The 20,041-nt window shown below is 35.2% G+C and overlaps 1 protein-coding gene across 5 annotated transcripts in view; it reads left to right on the top strand.

Annotated features, from left to right (window-relative positions):
• Nucleotides 1–20,041, top strand: part of ROCK1 (Rho associated coiled-coil containing protein kinase 1) — a 173,224-nt gene that overhangs the window by 57,766 nt on the left and 95,417 nt on the right. For all 5 annotated transcript variants that reach the window (XR_013525785.1, XM_078347849.1, XM_035270699.3 and 2 more), the window contains 7 exons: nt 7,020–7,120; nt 7,661–7,798; nt 10,758–10,933; nt 12,032–12,116; nt 13,429–13,573; nt 13,891–14,029; nt 16,531–16,622. Coding sequence is in view for 4 of the 5 variants with exons in the window: in XM_035270698.3 (XP_035126589.3) it covers nt 7,020–7,120; nt 7,661–7,798; nt 10,758–10,933; nt 12,032–12,116; nt 13,429–13,573; nt 13,891–14,029; nt 16,531–16,622 (876 nt within the window). In the remaining variant the exon portion in view is untranslated. The remainder of the gene's footprint in view (nt 1–7,019; nt 7,121–7,660; nt 7,799–10,757; nt 10,934–12,031; nt 12,117–13,428; nt 13,574–13,890; nt 14,030–16,530; nt 16,623–20,041) is intronic.

Below are 20,041 nucleotides of genomic sequence, written 5' to 3'. Positions count from 1 at the left end.
GGGAGGCTAGGTCATGTAGTCTTGTAGGCCATTGTAAAATCTTGGGCTTTTGCTCTCGGTGAGATGGCAGGACGTTAGAGACTTTTGAGCAGAGAAGTGACATGATCTGACTTGTGTTTTAAGAACATAACCCTGTGTTGAGAATATCACAGGGAAATCAGTTAATAGGCTGTTGTAGTAGTCCAAGTAAGAGGTAATGGTGACTTGGTCTAGCATGGCGGCAATGTGTAGAGGGTGAGCAGTTATCAGATTCCAGATAATTTCAAAGAGAGAACCAACATATTTTCCTGAAAGATAGGCTGTGGAGTATAAGAAAAAATGGAGTCAAGAATGCCCCCTAGAATTTTGTCCTGAGCAAAATTGAGCCAAAGTGTGGGACTCATAGGTGTAAGTTTTGGGTGAGAATATTTCTTCAGTTTTTGGCACATTAAATTTGAGAAGTGTTTTAAAAGAGGATATATTTGGAAAGTAATTGAATATGTAAGTTTAAAGTTTAGAGAGATGTCTAGATGAGACATAAAAATTTGGAAGTTGGTATGTAGATGGTTTTTAAAGCCCACCAGAGAAGTGAGTGCAGATAGAGAAGAAAACACCATCAAGGACTGAGCCTTGAAATGCTCCAATTTTAAGAAATCTGAGAGAAGAGGAGGAACCAGCCAAGGCAACTGAGAACTACTGAGGTTGAAAAATAAAATCTTCAGTATTATTGGAAGAATGTTGTGTCCTGAAAGTCCAGTAAAGAATGTGTATCAGAAGAGAGTGATCAGACGGTTAAAGTCGCTGATATATCAAGATGAGGACTGAGAATTGGTCATTGGATTTAGCAACATGGTGCTCATTTGTGACTTTGGCAAGTAGTTTTGAAAGAAAGGTGAGAGCCAGAGCTGACCTGAAGTGGGTTTTAGAGCAAATAGGAGAAAAAGGTTTAGTCACAGAGAGTATAGACAACTTTTGAAAAAATTTTGCTGCAGTGGGGAGTTGAGTAGTGGGACAGTAGCTGCTGAGAGAAATGGGATCAAGAGATTTTTTTGCTGTTTTGTTTCTTTAAGATGGGAGAGAAAACAGCATGGTGGGGTCCATTTAAGAATGGGAAAGCTTAGTAATACAGGAGAAAGGGAGAATTATTTGAGCAATGTCCTTGAACTACAGTAATGAAAAAGAATGACAACTAGTGCATGAGTGGAGGGTTTGACTAAAGATAGGAGTAGTCTCCCATAGTAAAAGATGAAAAGACAAAACATATGCTTGTACATGCTGATAGTTAAGTGTATAAGTGGTAGTAAATCAGTGGCAGTTTTCTTCTGATTGTTTCATTTGTTTCAGGGTAGTAGCCAACAAGATCATTATCTGTGAATGAGGATCAGTGGGAGAGTTGTGGGAGTTGTGTGAAGAAAGAAGAAAACTTGAAATATGTCTCTAGGAGAGTGGGAGAGTGGCTAGAAATCTAGGATTGCCAAGTAGAACTAAGGGCCAGCTGTGATAATCACATAATCACAGCTGATGTTTGTGATTATGAATTTTAAAATAGATCAATCATTGTGATTTTATGTATTTATCGAGACATATTCAACTGCATGGGTGCTGACATAGAGTAGTTGGAGAGTTGGATTTAACTATAATAGGATTATTATAGTCATTTTGCCAAACTAAGTAAGGTGAAGCAGAAGAGAACTCATGGCATTAAAGGTATATGCAAGTGAGTGATGATAATAATTGACCATGTAATTTAAGCTGGGTAGTTAGGAAAGAGAGGCTATCAGTACAATGAGGAAAAGTACAGATGGAGTAGGATCAATGTATTGGAGGTCCTGGTGGGGTTGGGGGATTGTTGGAGTTAAGATACTAGAGGAACTAAGCAGGAAAGCTATAAGAGAGTAATAGACAGTATAAGTTTTCTAATTGAAATTGTGGGAAGATTATAATTACTAGTAATGACAGGGTCTACTATGTTACTGTGGAAATGAGTGACCAAGGTAATGTTAAGGTGGAGGACAAAATCATTGAAGGAGAGAAGTATAGGTGTTGAGAGGCCAGTACTGTAAGCATTATCTGTGGGTATATTAAAGTTATTAATAATTAAAACAGAATATTGAAGAGAAGTTTGGTAAATCAGGAAGTAAAATTGTGTAGCAACGAGACATGGTGACCTCTGAGAGTCAGTGGATTACAGCAACAATGAGAGGTGGGAAATACAGCCTAACACAATGAAAATCAAAGCTGGCAGATTTAGGGATGGGGATGTGGAGATAGCAGTGGAGTTCATCTATTCCACTTTCAGGGTCAGTAGTCTAAGGCCTGGGGAAAAGTAAAGGTTCCCACTTGAGAGCTGTAGGGAAGCAGTGTCCTCAGAGGGCTGCTGAGTTTTATTAGAGCAGGAGTTGGTGAACTACAGCCCACAGGCCAAATCTGACCCACTACTATGGCTCATGAGCTAAGCATATTTTTTGTATTTTTTTATGATTTAAAAAAAAAGTCAAAAGAATAATATATCATGAATGTAAAATAATATGAAATTCAGATTTTAATGTTGATAAATAAAGTTTTCTTGGGATGTTGCCACACTTTAAAAAATGTATTGTGTATGGCTGCTTTTGTTCTACAATAGCTAAGCTGAGTAGCTACAACAGAGACCGTATGTAATGTTCTCCTTGCCTCACACTGCCACTGAGCACAGCAGAAATCACAGTAATGCTGTTACAGCTTGACAGTTTTGAGTGCTGTATGTACCACCATACCACAACATTTCATTTATTTTTTATTACCAGTGTGTGCACATTGTGTCAAAGCAAGAAGAGAAAAGTATACTTCAAATGTTTTCCTTTTTTGTCCTCCCCTAAGAATCTGTTGCACAGGTAGGAGTGCAGTGACATGTTCGTAGCTCACTGCAGCCTCGAACTCCTGGGCTCGAGCAGTCCTCCTGCCTCAGTCTCCCAAGTAGCTAGGACTACAGATGCATGCCACCATGGGCCTGGCTAATTTTTAAATTTTTTATAGAGACAAGTCTTGCTATGTTGTCCAGGCTGGTGTCAAACTCCTGGCCTTGAGCAATCCTCCTTCCTCTGTCTCCCAAAGCACTGGCATTACAGGTGTGAGCCATCATGCCCAGACCAAATGTTGTCCTTTTGAAGCACAATGGAGTAAGGATTATTTTTATCAAGTTAGGTGGCAAAGCATTTTTAAAAAAATTATGCAGAGACAGTATAGCTGTGCTAAAGGATTACGGTATACATTGGACATTCCCAGACTAAGCACTCAGTAAGATCCTCCTGACAGTAAGTAGCACTCAGAAAAGATAGAATGTTTCAAACATACTATCTCATCCCAGTAGAATTTCTTTATAAAGAAAAATGATCATAAGAAACACAGACTTAAAAAAAAAAAAAGAGACTGCAGTATTACATAGTGTACGAGTGACTTATTCATTAGCCAAGCAGAGAGAGCTGTTCAGTGATGATCTGTGATTGCAGCAGCCAAACAAATGTGTACAAAGAGAAAAACTTGCCTAAGACTGTTAGCCTTTGGGCAAGAATGGCTGCTCAAAGAATTGAGGGCATTGGGAGTGGTATCAGTAGTCAATTAAAGAAACCAATTTTGAGTTGTTTTCCTTGACATTTGTTTATTTGGGGAATCAATGCAGAGTTTGAAGTGACTGAAGAATTAGCCTATATGTATAGTCTGTGCTTACAGACTTGGGAAAGCTTGGTCTTATTTTCTTGAGAATATGTATCACAATGTGAAATTAAGTTACATATTTATTTGTGTACTTATTATTTTTCTTTAGAGCAGCTGTCCCCAACCTTTTTGGTACAGGGACCAGTTTTGTGAAAGACAGTGGACAGGGTGGGGGTTGGGGGGCGGCAGACGGGATGGTTTCATGAAACTGTTCCGCCTCAGATCATCAGGCATTAGATTCTCATAAGGAATATGCAACCTAGATCCCTTGCATGTGCAGTTCACAGTAGGGTTCATGCTCCTGTAAGAATCTAATGGCACCACTGATCTGACAGGAGGTGGAGCTCAGATGTTAATGCATGCTCACCCACTGCTCTCCTCCTTCCATACAGCCCAGTTTCTAAAAGGCCATGAGCTGGTACAGGTCTGCCCAGGGGTTGAGGACCCTGTTGTAGTGCATGCATTGTTTTCTGTCTCAATGAAGCCATAAGCCTACAAAGATCAGGCTATATCGTACCCATATACCAGAAGTGGATCTCCTACATGACTACTTTACAATAGATAGCCTTCTGTTTAGGATCCTGAGCTTGGGTGGATGTGAAAACATAGTCCTGAGTGTTTGGGAAACTAAAGTCTAATGCTTAGACTTTTACCAGTAAGTTCTTGATTAGTTCTAGGTTGGACCCTTGGTGAGGTGAACTAGGAAAACTAGAACAATAGAAACTCAGTTTGATTGAAAGCCATCCAACAGAGGCATTTATACTTTTTAGTCTGTAAACCTGCATTAGGACAAGCTAAAATCCAAGGCAGTAGAACATAGATCTTTTAGATTTCAAATGACTTATAGCCTGTTTATGGCTTGAAACCTCATATACCTAGAGCCAAGAATCTTTTCTCCATGCCGCAGGCTATTACCCAGGTTCAGAACTTTCTGTCTCATCTGGAGTATTACAATACTCTTTTTTTTTTTTGAGATGGAGTTTCGCTCTTGTTACCCAGGCTGGAGTGCAATGGCGCAATCTCGGCTCACCGCAACCTCCGCCTCCTGGGTTCAGGCAATTCTCCTGCCTCAGCCTCCTGAGTAGCTGGGATTACAGGCATGCGCCACCGTGCCCAGCTAATTTTTTGTATCTTTAGTAGAGACGGGGTTTCACATGTTGACCAGGATGGTCTCGATCTCTTGACCTCATGATCCACCCGCCTCAGCCTCCCAAAGTGCTGGGATTACAGGCTTGAGCCACCGCTCCCAGCTTACAATACTCTTAAAATTCTCCCCACCTCCTGTCTTGCCTTTATTGGATTCATCTTCTACAAATTCCCTAGTGTAGTTTTCCTGAAGTGTAAGTTTGACTATGTTGTTTTATCCACTGTAATTCCTTTCATGGGTTCCTTCCCATAGTAGTGGTGCCTCTCAGTTCCCAGCAGATTCCAAAGGATTCCTCAAGGGCTATATTATGGAAGAGCCTAAAGTAGATGAAGCTCTATCTCTTGTCTGACACCTTTAACCCCCTTTAGAACAGAGCAGTTTCTTTGATCTATTTTATGGTGAGAGCCACTTAAAACTTTAATGTGAAAACAGTTTTTGATACTTAAATAATAATTTTATTAATATAACTACTGGCTGACAGGTAAAGTTCAAGTGCCTGAACTTATTTGGGGCTCTCCAGCCTCTTCTGTCAGTCCTTACTACAAACTTGATACTCCACAAACATAGAACTTAGATACAGTTCCACTGTGCTTAGATTATGTTGCTTGTCTGCCTATTTTGTTTGTTTGTTTGTTCTTTCTTTTTTTGAGACAGGGTCTCGCTCTGTCCCCCAGGCTGCCGTGCACTGGTGTGACCTCGGCTCACTGCAATCTTCACCTCCTGGGTCTAGGTGATCCTCTCACCTCAGGCTCCTGAGTAGCTGGGACTATAGAGAACTGCCACTGTGCCCAGCTAATTTTTTAAAAAAATACTTTTTGTAGAGACAGGGATTCATCATGTTTCCCAGGTTGGTCTTGAACTCCTGGAATCATGCAATCTGCCTGCCTTAGCTTCCCAGTGTTGAGATTACAGGCATGAGCCACCATGTCCGGCCTGTTCTTTCTTTCATTCTCTATCACCTAGCTAACAACTACTATTCAGTTTAGACTTGTTTCAGGTACCATCATCTCCAGAAAGTCTTCCTAGCTATCTCTCACCCTGGGTGGGCTTTGGTTTAGGTATCCTCCTTAGTACTCAAAATCCTCTATGCTTATCTTCCTTATTACAGTTTTTTGAAAATTTTTTCATTGTTTGCTTCTGTTTCATTTACTAGAGTTTGAACTCCTAAAGGTAGGGACTACTTTTTAAAGTTACCTTTATTTATCTCCAATGTTGTACAGCCCGATGTGTGGGAGATACAAATATTTGTGCAGTGAATTAGTTGATTTCTTGCAGTGGATATTAAAATTAAATATACTTATAACTGTAGAAATTTGCTCTCTGTTGCATGTATTTATTGATCATAAAATACACAAACACTTGAGTTTAAATGTACATTTGAAAAGAAAAACAAGAATATTAATGCAGCTCTTATTAGGAACTAGAACTGAGATTTAATAGCTGTTCTGTATTTTGTACAACTCTGAAATGTGAAGCTTTTCCATGTAATCTCATGCCAGTGTTGACCCATGTGGATTAAAATAGCCATATTTTAATCTGTGACCAAATTAGGAATTAGAATATCTGTCCAGTGGGGATTTGTGAATTATTGTAGTTTATAGTATGACAGGTTTATATAAATAATTGCAGTAATTTTTCACTGTGTGTTTCAAGTTAAAATCTAGGTTCAAATAGAGAAATGTAATGATAGAAATATTAAAGATTGCCAACTGGAAAATTTAACTGTGTTTTTTTTTTTTTTTTTTTTTTTTTAGTGTATATGCCTTTAATATCTTAAATTACATCTTTTTTTAAAGGATCACTAAAACTGACCCTATGAAAATTTTATTCCAGTATTAATCTAAACTATCTAATCACATTTCCTAAATTCAGATTTGATGTGTACTTAAAACACTAGGAACTAATTAGCTAATTATTCTCAGTTTTTGTTTGCAGTGTAATATTTGTTTTTAAAACATTTTATTAAGTCATATTTAAAAAACCCTTTAGTAGCTATAATGAAGTTATTCTGGAATTTATTTTAAAAAATCTTAGCACATTGAATATTTATTTTATAGCTTCAAGTTTTACCATATTTTCAAATAATTCTTAATTAAGTTTGTTGTTTTTTATTGTGTTTCTCAAGAACTTGAATGTAAGTAAGTAGTGGTAGTTATAATGCTTTAGTGATTTAAAATGATAAACTTTTCTTTTCATACAGATAAAGACACAATAAATAAAATTAGAGATTTACGAATGAAAGCTGAAGATTATGAAGTAGTGAAGGTGATTGGTAGAGGTGCATTTGGAGAAGTTCAATTGGTAGGTTATTTTAATGAGATTACAAAAGGACTTTTTAAAATTAAAACAATCCACTTGTGTGTTTAACATATTATTTGGGAAAATACTGTTTTTATAGAATTCTTAAGTTTCTTTAGACATTGTTGCCTAAGGGTATGAAAGCCTAGTGTCAAATCCAGCCATAGTGGGAAGTGTTTTCTGGAAGTATCTATGGCAGAGAAGAAGTCTCAAGCATCCGAAGATAAATCTTTCCTCCTAATATTAGATTAAAATGCTATAGAATAATAAGCTTTATAAACAGGAAGCAGCTTAAAATAGCAGGGTGGGGGGTAAACATATCTTATAGGAAATAAAGATTGTTTTAAAACATTGCTTCTGGTAATTAAAGTCTTGACATTAGCTACCTGGAATAATTTGGCAGAAGAGAAGAAATAAAAATACCTAAAACAGTAAGGTTAAAGTATTTAACAGGTATTAAAAGTGCTTAGTAAATTGTTCTGTGAAACCTTGAGCTTTAACTGTTAACCAAAGGTTCATTATTTTCCATTTTCAATTTTAAAGGTAAGGCATAAATCCACCAGGAAGGTATATGCTATGAAGCTTCTCAGCAAATTTGAAATGATTAAGAGATCTGATTCTGCTTTTTTCTGGGAAGAAAGGGACATCATGGCTTTTGCTAACAGTCCTTGGGTTGTTCAGGTATGATTTTGCTACTCTTTCATTATTGCTGTATTAATTTGTAACTAAACATCTGAGAAGCTTAGTTTTTTAGAATAGTAATAGAGAATTTACTGGCAGTTACAAAATTGTCTAATTACCTTTTAAATCTTAAAATTTAATTTTATTGAATCATTTCTAGAAAGAAAGGCCAAAATAGAATAATTATGTTTCTGTAGAATTTATATATAGAAAATTTAATTTAAATGTAGAATTTGGGCTGGGCATGTTGGCTCATGCCTATAATCTCAATACTTTGGGAGAATGAGGCAGGAAGATCGCTTAAACCCAGGAGTTTGAGACCAGCCTGGTCAATATGTTGACACCCATCTCTACAAAAAATTTTAAAAATTAGGTACACACCTTTGGTCTTTGCTACTGGGGAGGCTGAAGCAAGAGGATTGCTTGAGTCCAGGAGGTCGAGGCTGCAGTGAGCGGTGTTCACATCACTGCACTCTACCCTGGGCGACAGAGTGAGACCCTGTCTCAAAATAAAAAAAAAAAATAAATGTAAAATTTAAACAATTTTAAATTCCATATTTTGAAATACAGAAGATATAGAAAACTTAGTCTACTTAGATTTGAGAGAAGTTATATATTATTAAAATTTAAGTAGATACTTTAATTAAATATTGTATTTTTTTCCCAAAACATGAGGTTCTCATTTTATTTAACCATCTCCCCCTTTATTTGTCTCTTATTTTGTGAAGAGGAGATAATAAGGGAAATGAAGGGAAAGTGAGAGGAAATGGAATTAATAATAATTCTTGTCTGTAGGTTTTCAATAGAAAGAAAAATACACTAGAAGACAGTATTTATAGGTCCTAGTCTTGATTGCCATACGCCTTTCTCTGAAGCTGTGGCCATGTTACTTAACATCTTTGGGCTACAGCTTCCTTGTTCATAAGTGTGAAAGTTGTCTTTGATTGGTTATGTTCAGCCGTGGAGTTACCTTAGGCAGAGTCATGGGATCAAGTGGAGTTTTGGGTAGATTATAGTTCTGAGTTTTCTCTCTGCTTTTGTGAGTTCAACTTCCTGTTTTATCTATCTTATATATTGGGGTCCTTAATGTAAAATTTTATATGGGGGAAGTTAAACTGGGCTAGATCATTTTTTCTAACATGTATTTGTGATTGATTGAGTGAGTGATTGATTTATAATATGTAATGAAGACTGTCCTTAAAAAGCATACCAGTAATTGGAATTAAAAGGATATGGAAAATGTTGAGGGTTTTTGCCATAGCACTTCTAAACTTGAAATGTCTGATATGTTTTTATCAACTGTGTAGATAAGGCTTGGTACTATTGACATTTTGGGCCAGATAATTCTTTGTTGTCAGGGGCTATCCTTTACATTATTCTAATTATTAGTGTGTTTATTTAGGATGTTTGGCAGCATTCCTGGCCTCTACACAGGAGATGCCAGTAGCAATTCTTTCCACCCCTCACACCAGTTGAGATGACCAAAAATGTGTTCACCACTGGCTAACAACCACTGATACATTAATGTTCAGTGACTGTTTGTTAAAAGATATATGGCATACTTGTTACTTTCAGGGCTTTTTACAGTTTAGGTATTCAGAGCTTTATTTCTCTGAATATGTTGTCTATAAATAGGGTAAAACTGTCACCAAATTAACAATATTTCTTTATGGAACCCAAATGACAAACTGTATACTTTAATCTGGGATAGTCATGAAATGCACTTTCTTATTCTTCTCTCTTACCCCAAATATATTTTTTACATTAAAATAACTGAATGTGGACCAAATGTGGTGGCCCCCATGCCTGTAATCCCAGCATTTTAAGAGGATGAGGCAGGAAGATCACTTGAGGGCAGGAGTTCAAGACTAGCCTGGGCAACATAGTGAGACCCCCATCAACCTCTACAAAAAAATAAAGTAACTGAATCTATAACTAAAATTACTACACACTGTTGAAAAAATGAAATATTAAGATTTTAAGATAAACATTTGGGTAAATTAGAGATCATCTTCTCTAGGGCTTTTTTTTTTTGGTTCTAAACTTACTGTTTTACTTAAAATGCTATTTTATAAATTTGCCCTTCTTTTTATTTGGTCCCTGGTCATGTAATATATTTATGCCTGATATTCTCACCAATTTCACATTAGTGGATTTTACTGTTACTATTTTAACCCTAGCCACTGCCTTCCTTCTACTTCTGTGTTAGCTTTTACTGCTCCTCCTTCTGACTGCTGTCATTTGTTGAGCATCTGTTGCACTAAGTGCTTTCCATATTCAGTAATCTTTTTTAACAACCCTCAACCTTGAAAGACAGTTTATCTGTTAGGTGCACCCCTACTTTATGGATTGATTTATGATTTGGTTCATTACACCTTTATTAAGCAATTGCTAACTGCCTGGCATCCAGATGCTTGACTAAGCAGCAGGTATAAAAGTTAAAGTATAGTCCCTACAGTCTTTTAGAAGAGATTATAGTCATAGAGACTCAGGCAGGTTAAGCAAATTACCAGTTAACAGCTGAAACTATAAGCCAAATTTATCAAAGACTTTTTGAGCATTGTGATATTGATATAAATTTAATAGTAGACTCCACTGATGCACAAGTTAAGTTAGAAGTACAGTATTTGTTTGCCTAGGAGATTTGTATATTTACTGAAAATGTTACAGTTAAAAAAAAATTCTCAGTAAAAAAAATTTATTATAGAAAGTTATGAGGACAATATGTCTTCATGTAACTTCTGAATAATTAGGTTATAGTCCTTTTGCACATACAAGGGTTTTTATGGCATTTATGTTTGTCTTTTTAAAAACAAAAACAAACCAAAAAACTAGATTTGCCAGTGCTGTAATTTGATTATTTTACTTACATCTTTTATTAGTATTTTTGCCACTTTTTAAGGAAACAATTTTGTTTAACATTAATGAATGTGTTTTGTTTGTTTTTCTATTTGTATAGCTTTTTTATGCATTCCAAGATGATCGTTATCTCTACATGGTGATGGAATACATGCCTGGTGGAGATCTTGTAAACTTAATGAGCAACTATGATGTGCCTGAAAAATGGGCACGATTCTATACTGCAGAAGTAGTTCTTGCATTGGATGCAATCCATTCCATGGGTTTTATTCATAGGTAAAGATAAAAGTGCTTTAAATTTTCTCATTTGTTGAAGGAAATAGCTAAAAATAACTTCAGTGTTTCCTACTCTCAATTCACCCAGTCTTCTGTATGACATGAGTGGCATTTCAGAACTCAAGACTTTGGCCAGGTGCTGGCTCATGCTTGTAATCCCTACTTTGAGAGTCTGAGACTGGTGGATCTCTTGAGCTTAGGAGTTTGAGATCAGCCTGGGCAACATGGCAAAACGCTTCTCTACAAAAAAAATGAACAACAACAAAAAAATGGGTGTGGTCCTGGCTCCTTGGGAGGCTATGGTGGGAGGATCCCTTGAACCTGGGAGCAGAGGTTTCAGTGAGCTGAGATTGTGTCACGGTACTCCAGACTGGGTGACAGAATGAGATTCCATCTCAGAAAGGGGAAAAAAAAGAAAGAAAAAGAACTCCAGACTTTGAAGTTTATAATTTTAGCATTTCAATTTAATGTTGATGTAAATATGTTCTTTAATATCCCTTAATCTGATCATAGAGCCTTTAATTGGTATTCTGAAAAGTAAAAATTGTAAACTAGTTTTCTAAGGTATATACCAGGAGTTAAACACTTGGATGTTAATTTTTAAAATATATAACGTAATTTGCTTTTAATTAGTGAATAAGTCATATTTATTCATTAGAAGAATAATTTCATTTGTTGTACAAACACTCCTTGAATCCTATGTGCAATTGCTTTGCCTACATGGCAGAAATAAAAAATGAAAGTGACATAGACCCTGCCCTGGGGTTTTTTATGTATTTATGTATTTAATATGTTTTCAATTACCTTTTATGTCTGAGTGTTATATTTTTAATGGTCAGTCTCTCTCAAACAATTTGACTTTCCCTCTGAAAGAATCAAACTCTCTTTAAAAGGGAATATATATGTTTTATTCTGAGGCATTAGCATATAAAGTTTCCTTGATGAAATTCAATTTATAGATGTGGATAGAGAACACATATAGATCAAAGATGGCCTTACTTAGATTGAGGTTGCTTTACTTAAAATAAATGCTTCATACAATTTTTACAGTGTCTAATCTGTTTCAGAAAATACTGTACTATTTTTTTCCTCCCGCAGAGATGTGAAGCCTGATAACATGCTGCTCGATAAATCTGGACATTTGAAGTTAGCAGATTTTGGTACTTGTATGAAGATGAATAAGGTTAATTAATTCGATTTTAATTTAGTTTTTGCTAATTTGAGATAGATGCTGCTTTAGAAAATGGTTTAAGAATTTACTAACCATAGCTGGATTTGTCCAGAATTGATATGACATTATTTGTTGAACTAGATACCATGGTTTCATTGTTGTATTAGTAACTTGTTAGTCATTTATTTTTTCCTCTCTATTTAGGGTGAATGTGGATTGCCAGATTTACTAAATCCTTCATAACAACTCTAATATACACTACTGGTAACTAGGAATGGAATTAGCTTAAATGTCACTAAATACTTATGCCAGTGTTAAAATTAGATTTTCATAAAAATTGGATTTCAGTAATGTGTGTATTTTTTAGTGTTTTACTTGACTTCTGTTAGCATATAAAATATTTTACTGCTTATTTTAGCAGTGAGTCTTAAAAGATACCCATCCTCACTATTTATATAATAAATAACATATACACAGCTGAAGGAGCAAGTAGGCCGCTTTATTTTCAGTTGAAGCAGTTTATATTCCTTGAAACTTACCACAGGACTGTAGTCAAGAAGTTGTATTTATTATTTTAATAGAAAATTTGTTAGTTAGAAGGGAACACTGCATGAGAACTTTTGTGTGTACATTTAGTTATAATTCTATTTTATTAATACCAGCTAATATAGGTAACAAGTCCCTCAGGTTTGGTGTGGGAGGGCCATTAAAATGCATATCAAATAGATATTCAGTGTGCTTTACACATTATTATGCCCTTTTCCCATACATATGCTTCTCCATTTTATATTTGTACAGTCAACTTTTGTATGTTTCCTTTGTGGTTTTAAACGTAGTTAAATAGGTATTTTAGTAGAAAATAATTAAGTCAGTGTTTATACCAATATGTTATAAAATGCCTCATCCTATCAGTTCCCCAGTGTATTTGCATTGGCTTACGTACTTGTTATTGGCAGTTGAGATCCTGATATTGGCACAACTTGGGGAATAATAAATGGCGGCAATGTGTCTTTCTAGTGAACATTATTACAAAATATAAATAATTGGTTTGTGTATATATGTGAATACACATAATGTGTGTGTATATGCATACACATGTATATACATATACATTATTTGGTATATATGTATGTGATGTGTGTATAGTAATGTATGTATGATTAAGCTGTTTTAATTTTTGTCAGGTTTGCATTAGGTTTTAATATAATATGATATTTTATAGCTCAAAGATTTGGAGTTCCATAGGTTATATTAATAAGAAAGTCATTTTAAATAATTGAGACTTTATATCCTAATTCAAAATTTGACCTGCCATTCTTTTTAGGAAGGCATGGTACGATGTGATACAGCAGTTGGAACACCTGATTATATTTCCCCTGAGGTATTAAAATCCCAGGGTGGTGATGGTTATTATGGAAGAGAATGTGACTGGTGGTCGGTTGGAGTATTTTTATACGAAATGCTTGTAGGTGAGTAAAGGAAGATTTTATGTCTCTATTATAGCTGTTCATCTCAAAACTCACCACTTGGCTGTTTCTAATACAATATTTATTACATTAAGCAATGTTGATTTTGTTTGTGGGAAATAAACATGATCCAGACCTACTTTGTATGTCTTTTTAAAAGCATTTAGAGGCTTAGAACAACTTTGTGATGTGTTCCTTTTAGATATTAGGTGTATGTTTTTAATTTAATACATACCTAATATTTTTAAACAGGTAACTTTGACTCTTTGAAACTTCAAATATATTTCATTTTGCTTTTGTTTTCTCTATCAATTTTTCAGGTGATACACCTTTTTATGCAGATTCTTTGGTTGGAACTTACAGTAAAATTATGAACCATAAAAATTCACTTACCTTTCCTGATGATAATGACATATCAAAAGAAGCAAAAAATCTTATTTGTGCCTTCCTTACTGACAGGTAAATAATTTTAAAATTGAACTTGTATGAATTCTGAGGACTTCTCATCTTGCTGCTCCATTTTTAAGGTCCATATCTGAGCTTCTACATGTAAATTGTTAGAATATAAATGCTACCATTCTCAAAAGCATAAAACAGTGAAACCCGATGTAATTTTATGATATTTTAGATGTCTTTTGTGGCTCTCAACTCACTTATACCTAAGAAATTGTGACAACAATATAGTCTTGGTTGATGGCTAAACTAGATGACTTTTTTCTATTATTGTTCAATTTTTAACTTGGTTAATTATAAAAATTCAAGTATAATTTTTAAAAACATTTATGTTAAAATTAAAAAAATTTTTTAAACATACTAACATCTCTGAAATTAGAGCATATCTCACAGTCAATAGTATGAGTTGAGAGCATTCTTTTTCCTAGTGATATAAAAATGGTGATATACCTTATACTTTAAACCATTTTAGATTTGATGATGTATGATATATGCTTGTTGAAAGAGTCAAGAGTATAAGCCATTTTTAAAACTATACTACCTTTTTTCTTCTAGACATAATACTTGGTGTTCTGTTGTCCAGATTCAATAAGCATTTTAATAATTATATATGCCTGCATTTTTGAAAGAAAAATGGCATATAGGTATGCCTTTGTGGTTTACTTTTGAAATTTGAAAGTAAACCAGATGAATTAGTAAGATTATACTTAATGTTTATGATTGTATATTGTTAAATATTAGGGAGACCTAGTACTTTTAAATATGATTCAATTTGAGATTTGCTTTAACTTGTCTTTTTTCATTATGTCCTTTAGAATTTGAAGTATGGTTTTTCAGATGTTTATTTTTTTTTAAATAGAGACAGGGTTTTGCTCCGTTGCTCAGGCTGATTTCAAACTCCTGGGCTCAACCGATCCTCTCACTTCAGCCTCCAAACTGCTGGGATTATAAGCGTAAGCCACCCATGCCTGGCTAATTTTTACATTTTATTTATTTATTGAGACTGAGTCTCTATTGCCCAGGCTGGAGTGCAATGGCATGATCTCAGCTTACTGCAGCCTCCGCCTCCTGGGTTCAAGCGATTGTCCTGCCTCAGCCCCCTGAGTAGCTGGGACTACAGGTGCCAGCCACCATGCCCAGATAATTTTTATATTTTTAGTAGAGACAGGATTTCACTGTGTTGGCCAGGCTGATCTCGAACTCCTGACCTCATGATCTGCCACCTCAGCCTCCCAAAGTGCTGAAATTACAGGTGTGAGCCATGATGCCCTGCCAATTTTTGCATTTTAATATAAAGAATTGTGCTATACTGTGTATTAGGTGCTCAGGATACAGTAGTGAGCAAGATACAGAGCTTTTCTCAAAATACCTCGTAGTTCTTTGGGGAAGTTAGATAAGCAAATCAGACATTTATAGTACCAACAATAATTACTACGAGGTAAGCACCATGTGCCAGAGAACCATGGAGAGGTTTTCGAATCCAGTTTGAGTGTCCATGAAATCTTCTTGGAGAAATTGTCACATGTCTAAACCAACTTATCTTGTAGCTTGTGCAAAAACTTAGAAATCAGAGTATTTATTTATAAGCACTCTACTAGAGAGAAAAAGGTGCTGACTTTCTTTTTCCAATTCAGCTAAAATCACATTTAAAAAAAACGTTTTGCTCACCAAAAAAGAGACAGGTATTGGTAACTTGTCTAGCGAAAGCTCTGAATTCTGTGACAGTATCAAGAATTAGTAGTCATTGGCTTTTGATTTGTCAGAAATAATTAACAGATCATAAACTGAAAGTTCAAAATTTGAAATGTGTTTCTGGAGGTTTTTGGTAGCATCTGGTGTTGCTGCCAAAGTAAAGTTTTGGTTGGGGAAAGAAAAGATAACTTCACCACTGTAAGAAAAAAATACACATATGTAAACAACTGTCAAGAAAATGCATGGTGCTTTATTCATTATGCTAAGTAAGGTAACAATTAATCTGGATTTTTGTTGTCAGTAGAAAATTCACAGGTGTTTTTTTGTAGTTATTCTTTAGTTTTCTTTTTCTTTTTTTTTTTTTTTTGGAGTTGGAGTCTCACTCTGCCTCATCTAGGCTGGAGTGCAGTGGGGTGATCTTAGCCCACTGCAACCTCTGCTTCCCAAATTCAAGCAATTTTCCTGTCTTATCGTCCTAAGTAGCAGGGACTACAGGCGTGTTCCACCACACCTGGCTAGTTTTGTATTTTTAGTAGAGATGGGGATTCACCATGTTGGCCAGGCTGGTCTCAAACTTCTGATCTAAGGTGAGCCACTGTGCCCAGCCTTTCTTTAGTTTTCTTTAAAAAGAAATTCTTTAAAGTTCTCAATCTTTAACATATTTTCTATGTGCTTGGATACTATGCTGACAATATCATTTTTCCTTAGAACTGTATTTGTCATCCTGCACAGATTTAATATTCTGCCCACAAATAAGCCTGGACAGGTTATAATAAGATCCTAAATGATTAATAACTTTTCTTCTCTCTATTCAGAGAAGTGAGGTTAGGGCGAAATGGTGTAGAAGAAATCAAACGACATCTCTTCTTCAAAAATGACCAGTGGGCTTGGGAAACACTTCGAGACAGTAAGTTATTTTTTTCTTGAACATTTTAGTGAATATTTGAAAGTAGTTGTAATCGTTTGTTGAAACTACATTGCCAAATATTTGTGTGCTTCTGATGTTCTTCAGAAGCACACAAAATACTGTAGAGGAATTGTCCTAACCTATTAATTTGTTAATATTGGGCAGATTGTATTGTTACTCCTCTTATGTCTAATGCAGGATACCAAGATGAAATATAAATGTAATGGATTTAGACTCACCCGTCATAATTTTATATTTGAGCTTTGTTGAATTGCTCTTTATTTCAGGCTTTAGTTATCTTATTATGGAAGTGGTCAATAAGTAGTAGGTAATGAGATTAAAATATACATTTTTGTGGGAAGATAAGTTATTCTCTTGTTTTTATTAAAATTCAAAATATAAGAGGTTCTATTATTAGTAAATGTCAGAATTCAATTTAATTTTATTTATACATTTATAGGATATTGTGATATACTTGATTCTATCAGGCTTCTGCAGCTTGCAATTCAGAACAAAACATATTGTGTAAGAAGCTAATTTTCAGTCAGTTTAGAACATTGTCTTATTTTTTTAAAAGTTAAAATTATAAGATGATTCACAGAAAACACTATACAACATAGCTGAATCAAAATTATGGCAACAGAGGTTCTCACCATCTTTATGGATTTGGGAGGTAGAGAATTAATCTTTCCCCTGCTGAAGTCTTAAGGTTTTTTTTTCTTGTTCATTTATCAGAGGAAGGATAATGTATCTCAGCCCCTAACTTGCTGCCATAGCAATAGCAGTGAACAGGAACAATGGAAATGAACTCAGCTACCTAGTTGTAGAAAGTTACATATTAGTTATTTGTCCTAAGGACCACCTATCTAGTTGAGAAAATGAAGGATAGTACTTTCCAGAGGGATGGAAATCTTGTTAATTCTGATGAAATAAGTCATGTAGGTTTGCTAATATTAGTGAAGCATTCTAGTTATCAAATATTTTAAAAGAACAGTTGTATTGCCTTCAGGTACTATGGCACAGTACTTGCATTGTGCTAAGCTATAAAACTGTCTAAGAAGGAGAAAGGGGGCCGGGCGAGGTGGCTCACGCCTGTAATCCCAGTACTTTGGGAGGCCGAGGTGGGTGGATCATGAGGTCAAGAGAGCAAGACCATCCTGGTCAACATGGTGAAACCCTGTCTCTACTAAAAATACAAAAAATTAGCTGGGCATGGTGGCGCGTGCCTGTAATCCCAGCTACTCAGGGGGCTGAGGCAGGAGAATTGCCTGAACCCAGGAGGCGGAGGTTGCGGTGAGCCGAGATCATGCCATTGCACTCCAGCCTGGGCAACAAGAGCGAAACTCTGTCTCAAAAAAAAAAAAAAAAAGGAGAGGGGGAAATAAATTCTTTGGAAATTAAGAAATTATACAACAGAGAACATAATTGAATGACCAGCTGTCTGAGAAGCTGCAAGAGCAGCTTGACCTTGGGAGAATTGTATCAATTAACAGTTATACACTAGGAAATAAGGAACTTCCTTCTCTTCAGAATTAAATGTGACGTAATTATTATTTTCATGCTACAAGTGAAATTGTTGCATGACAAAGAGATGATCCAGGAGTGAGAAATGGTTACATTGAAACACTTGTTTGTGTTTTTATTCAAGTTTTCCTCTTAGTAAAGTTTAAGAAGGCTGAAGACATACAAATATTATTATAAATCTGAATAAAACTTTGAAGGGGACTGAGGAAAATACAAAATAATATTTTGTATTGCTTTAAAGTCTTTTTCAAAGTTAAGCAGTGCATAAATAACTATAGAATAACCATACAATAAATCACCCTCAAAAGCAATAAGGATATTTTTCCTTTTATGTATTCAAAAACTGATCACTTGGAAGAGAATGTAATTTAGTCAACAATTATTTATTGAACACCTGTTATTCAATTTCAGACACTGGGAAAACAGCAGTGATCAAACCAACAAAAGTTTTCTTTCTCCCTTCTGGAGCTCATAGTCTTGTGGAATTAGGAAGTCTAGATCAATGGCATCGTATTATATTGCTGTACCTCCTTCATAAAACTGCTTAAGATCTGGGTTGTTATCTATGGTTTTATTATGGTGTAGTTAGATTTAACATACTTAAAAGCATTTTGGTAGTTTTTTCTAATTCTAAGAAGTCCTGCTTTGTGGTTATTGGAAAAAGCAAAGAGAGAAAAATTGAAGTCTGTAGAACTTATTGTTCTTTTCTTCTCTTCCCCTCTTCCTACCCCTTCTTAACTTCCCACCCCTAAAATACCAAGAATTCTTTTATTCTGAACTGACCTCGTTGACCTGCTAAATTTTTAAAAATTATGTAACAGTTATAATTTCTTTTAATGTTTTTTTTTTTTTTGACTTTCCATTTTGTTTGGCAAAATTGCTTTCCAATAGTTCTTTTTAGGTATTTTTTCCAGTTAAATGTCTCCACGTTGGAATGGCAATTAATCTTAACCTTGTGTTCCTTTTTGGTGTGGGAGCAGGTTACAGAATAGCTTGATTTTTGGCGGAATTTCCGTGAGATTCCTGGTCTTGTTCACCCTTAATTCAGAGGCACAAAGTAGTAAGATTGAAACACTATTTTTCCACAAGTTTGAGGTCAAATTGAAGGAGTGACATGAGTAAGATTAAAGATAGAAGAAAGACAAAAGAAATGAAAAGACCCAAATAACTTACTGCAGGTCATAACTGCAAGCAAATAACAATGTCCAGATTCACATCTAAGTCTTTTGACTCCAAAGCCTTTAATCTTTGAAATACCATGTACAGTTTAAAAATCTTCACCTGTTTAATATTGTATAGATCAAAAATGGAAGGAATTGGCAATTGTTTGCAGTTATATTTGGGGAAAAAGAAAATGATAACATTTATTACGTATTTAGAATACATTATTAATACTGTTATATTTAGTATTTAACATAGTATTAATAATAATTTCAAATGAAATAAATGGCAAAGGATTTTTGCAAGTTACCACATATTTAACCTATTATTAATAATAATTAATAATGAATAGGGCCAGGCACAGTGGCTCATGCTTGTCATCTGAGCATTTTGGGAGGCCAAGGTGGGAGGATATCTCGAGGCCAGGAGTTTGAGACCAGCCTGGGTAATGTAGCAAGACCCATCTCTACAAAAAATTTAAAAATTAGCCAGGTGTGATGGCATGCACCTGTGTTTCAACTACTCAGGAGGCTGAGGTAAAAGAATCACTCGAGCCCTGGAGTTCAAGGCTGCAGTGAGCTAGGATCATGCTACTGCATTCCAGCCTGGGCAACAGAATAATAACTGTTTCTTTAGAAAAATTAATAATACTACATTAAATATGTGGTAACCTGTAAAACACTTTGCCATAAATTATTGTCTCATTTGAAATAAGATATTGGCATTACTTAATC

This window comes from Callithrix jacchus, chromosome 13 (genome assembly GCF_049354715.1).
Source record: "Callithrix jacchus isolate 240 chromosome 13, calJac240_pri, whole genome shotgun sequence".
NCBI lineage: Eukaryota > Metazoa > Chordata > Mammalia > Primates > Cebidae > Callithrix > Callithrix jacchus.
This window is presented reverse-complemented; position numbering and strand designations above follow the sequence as displayed.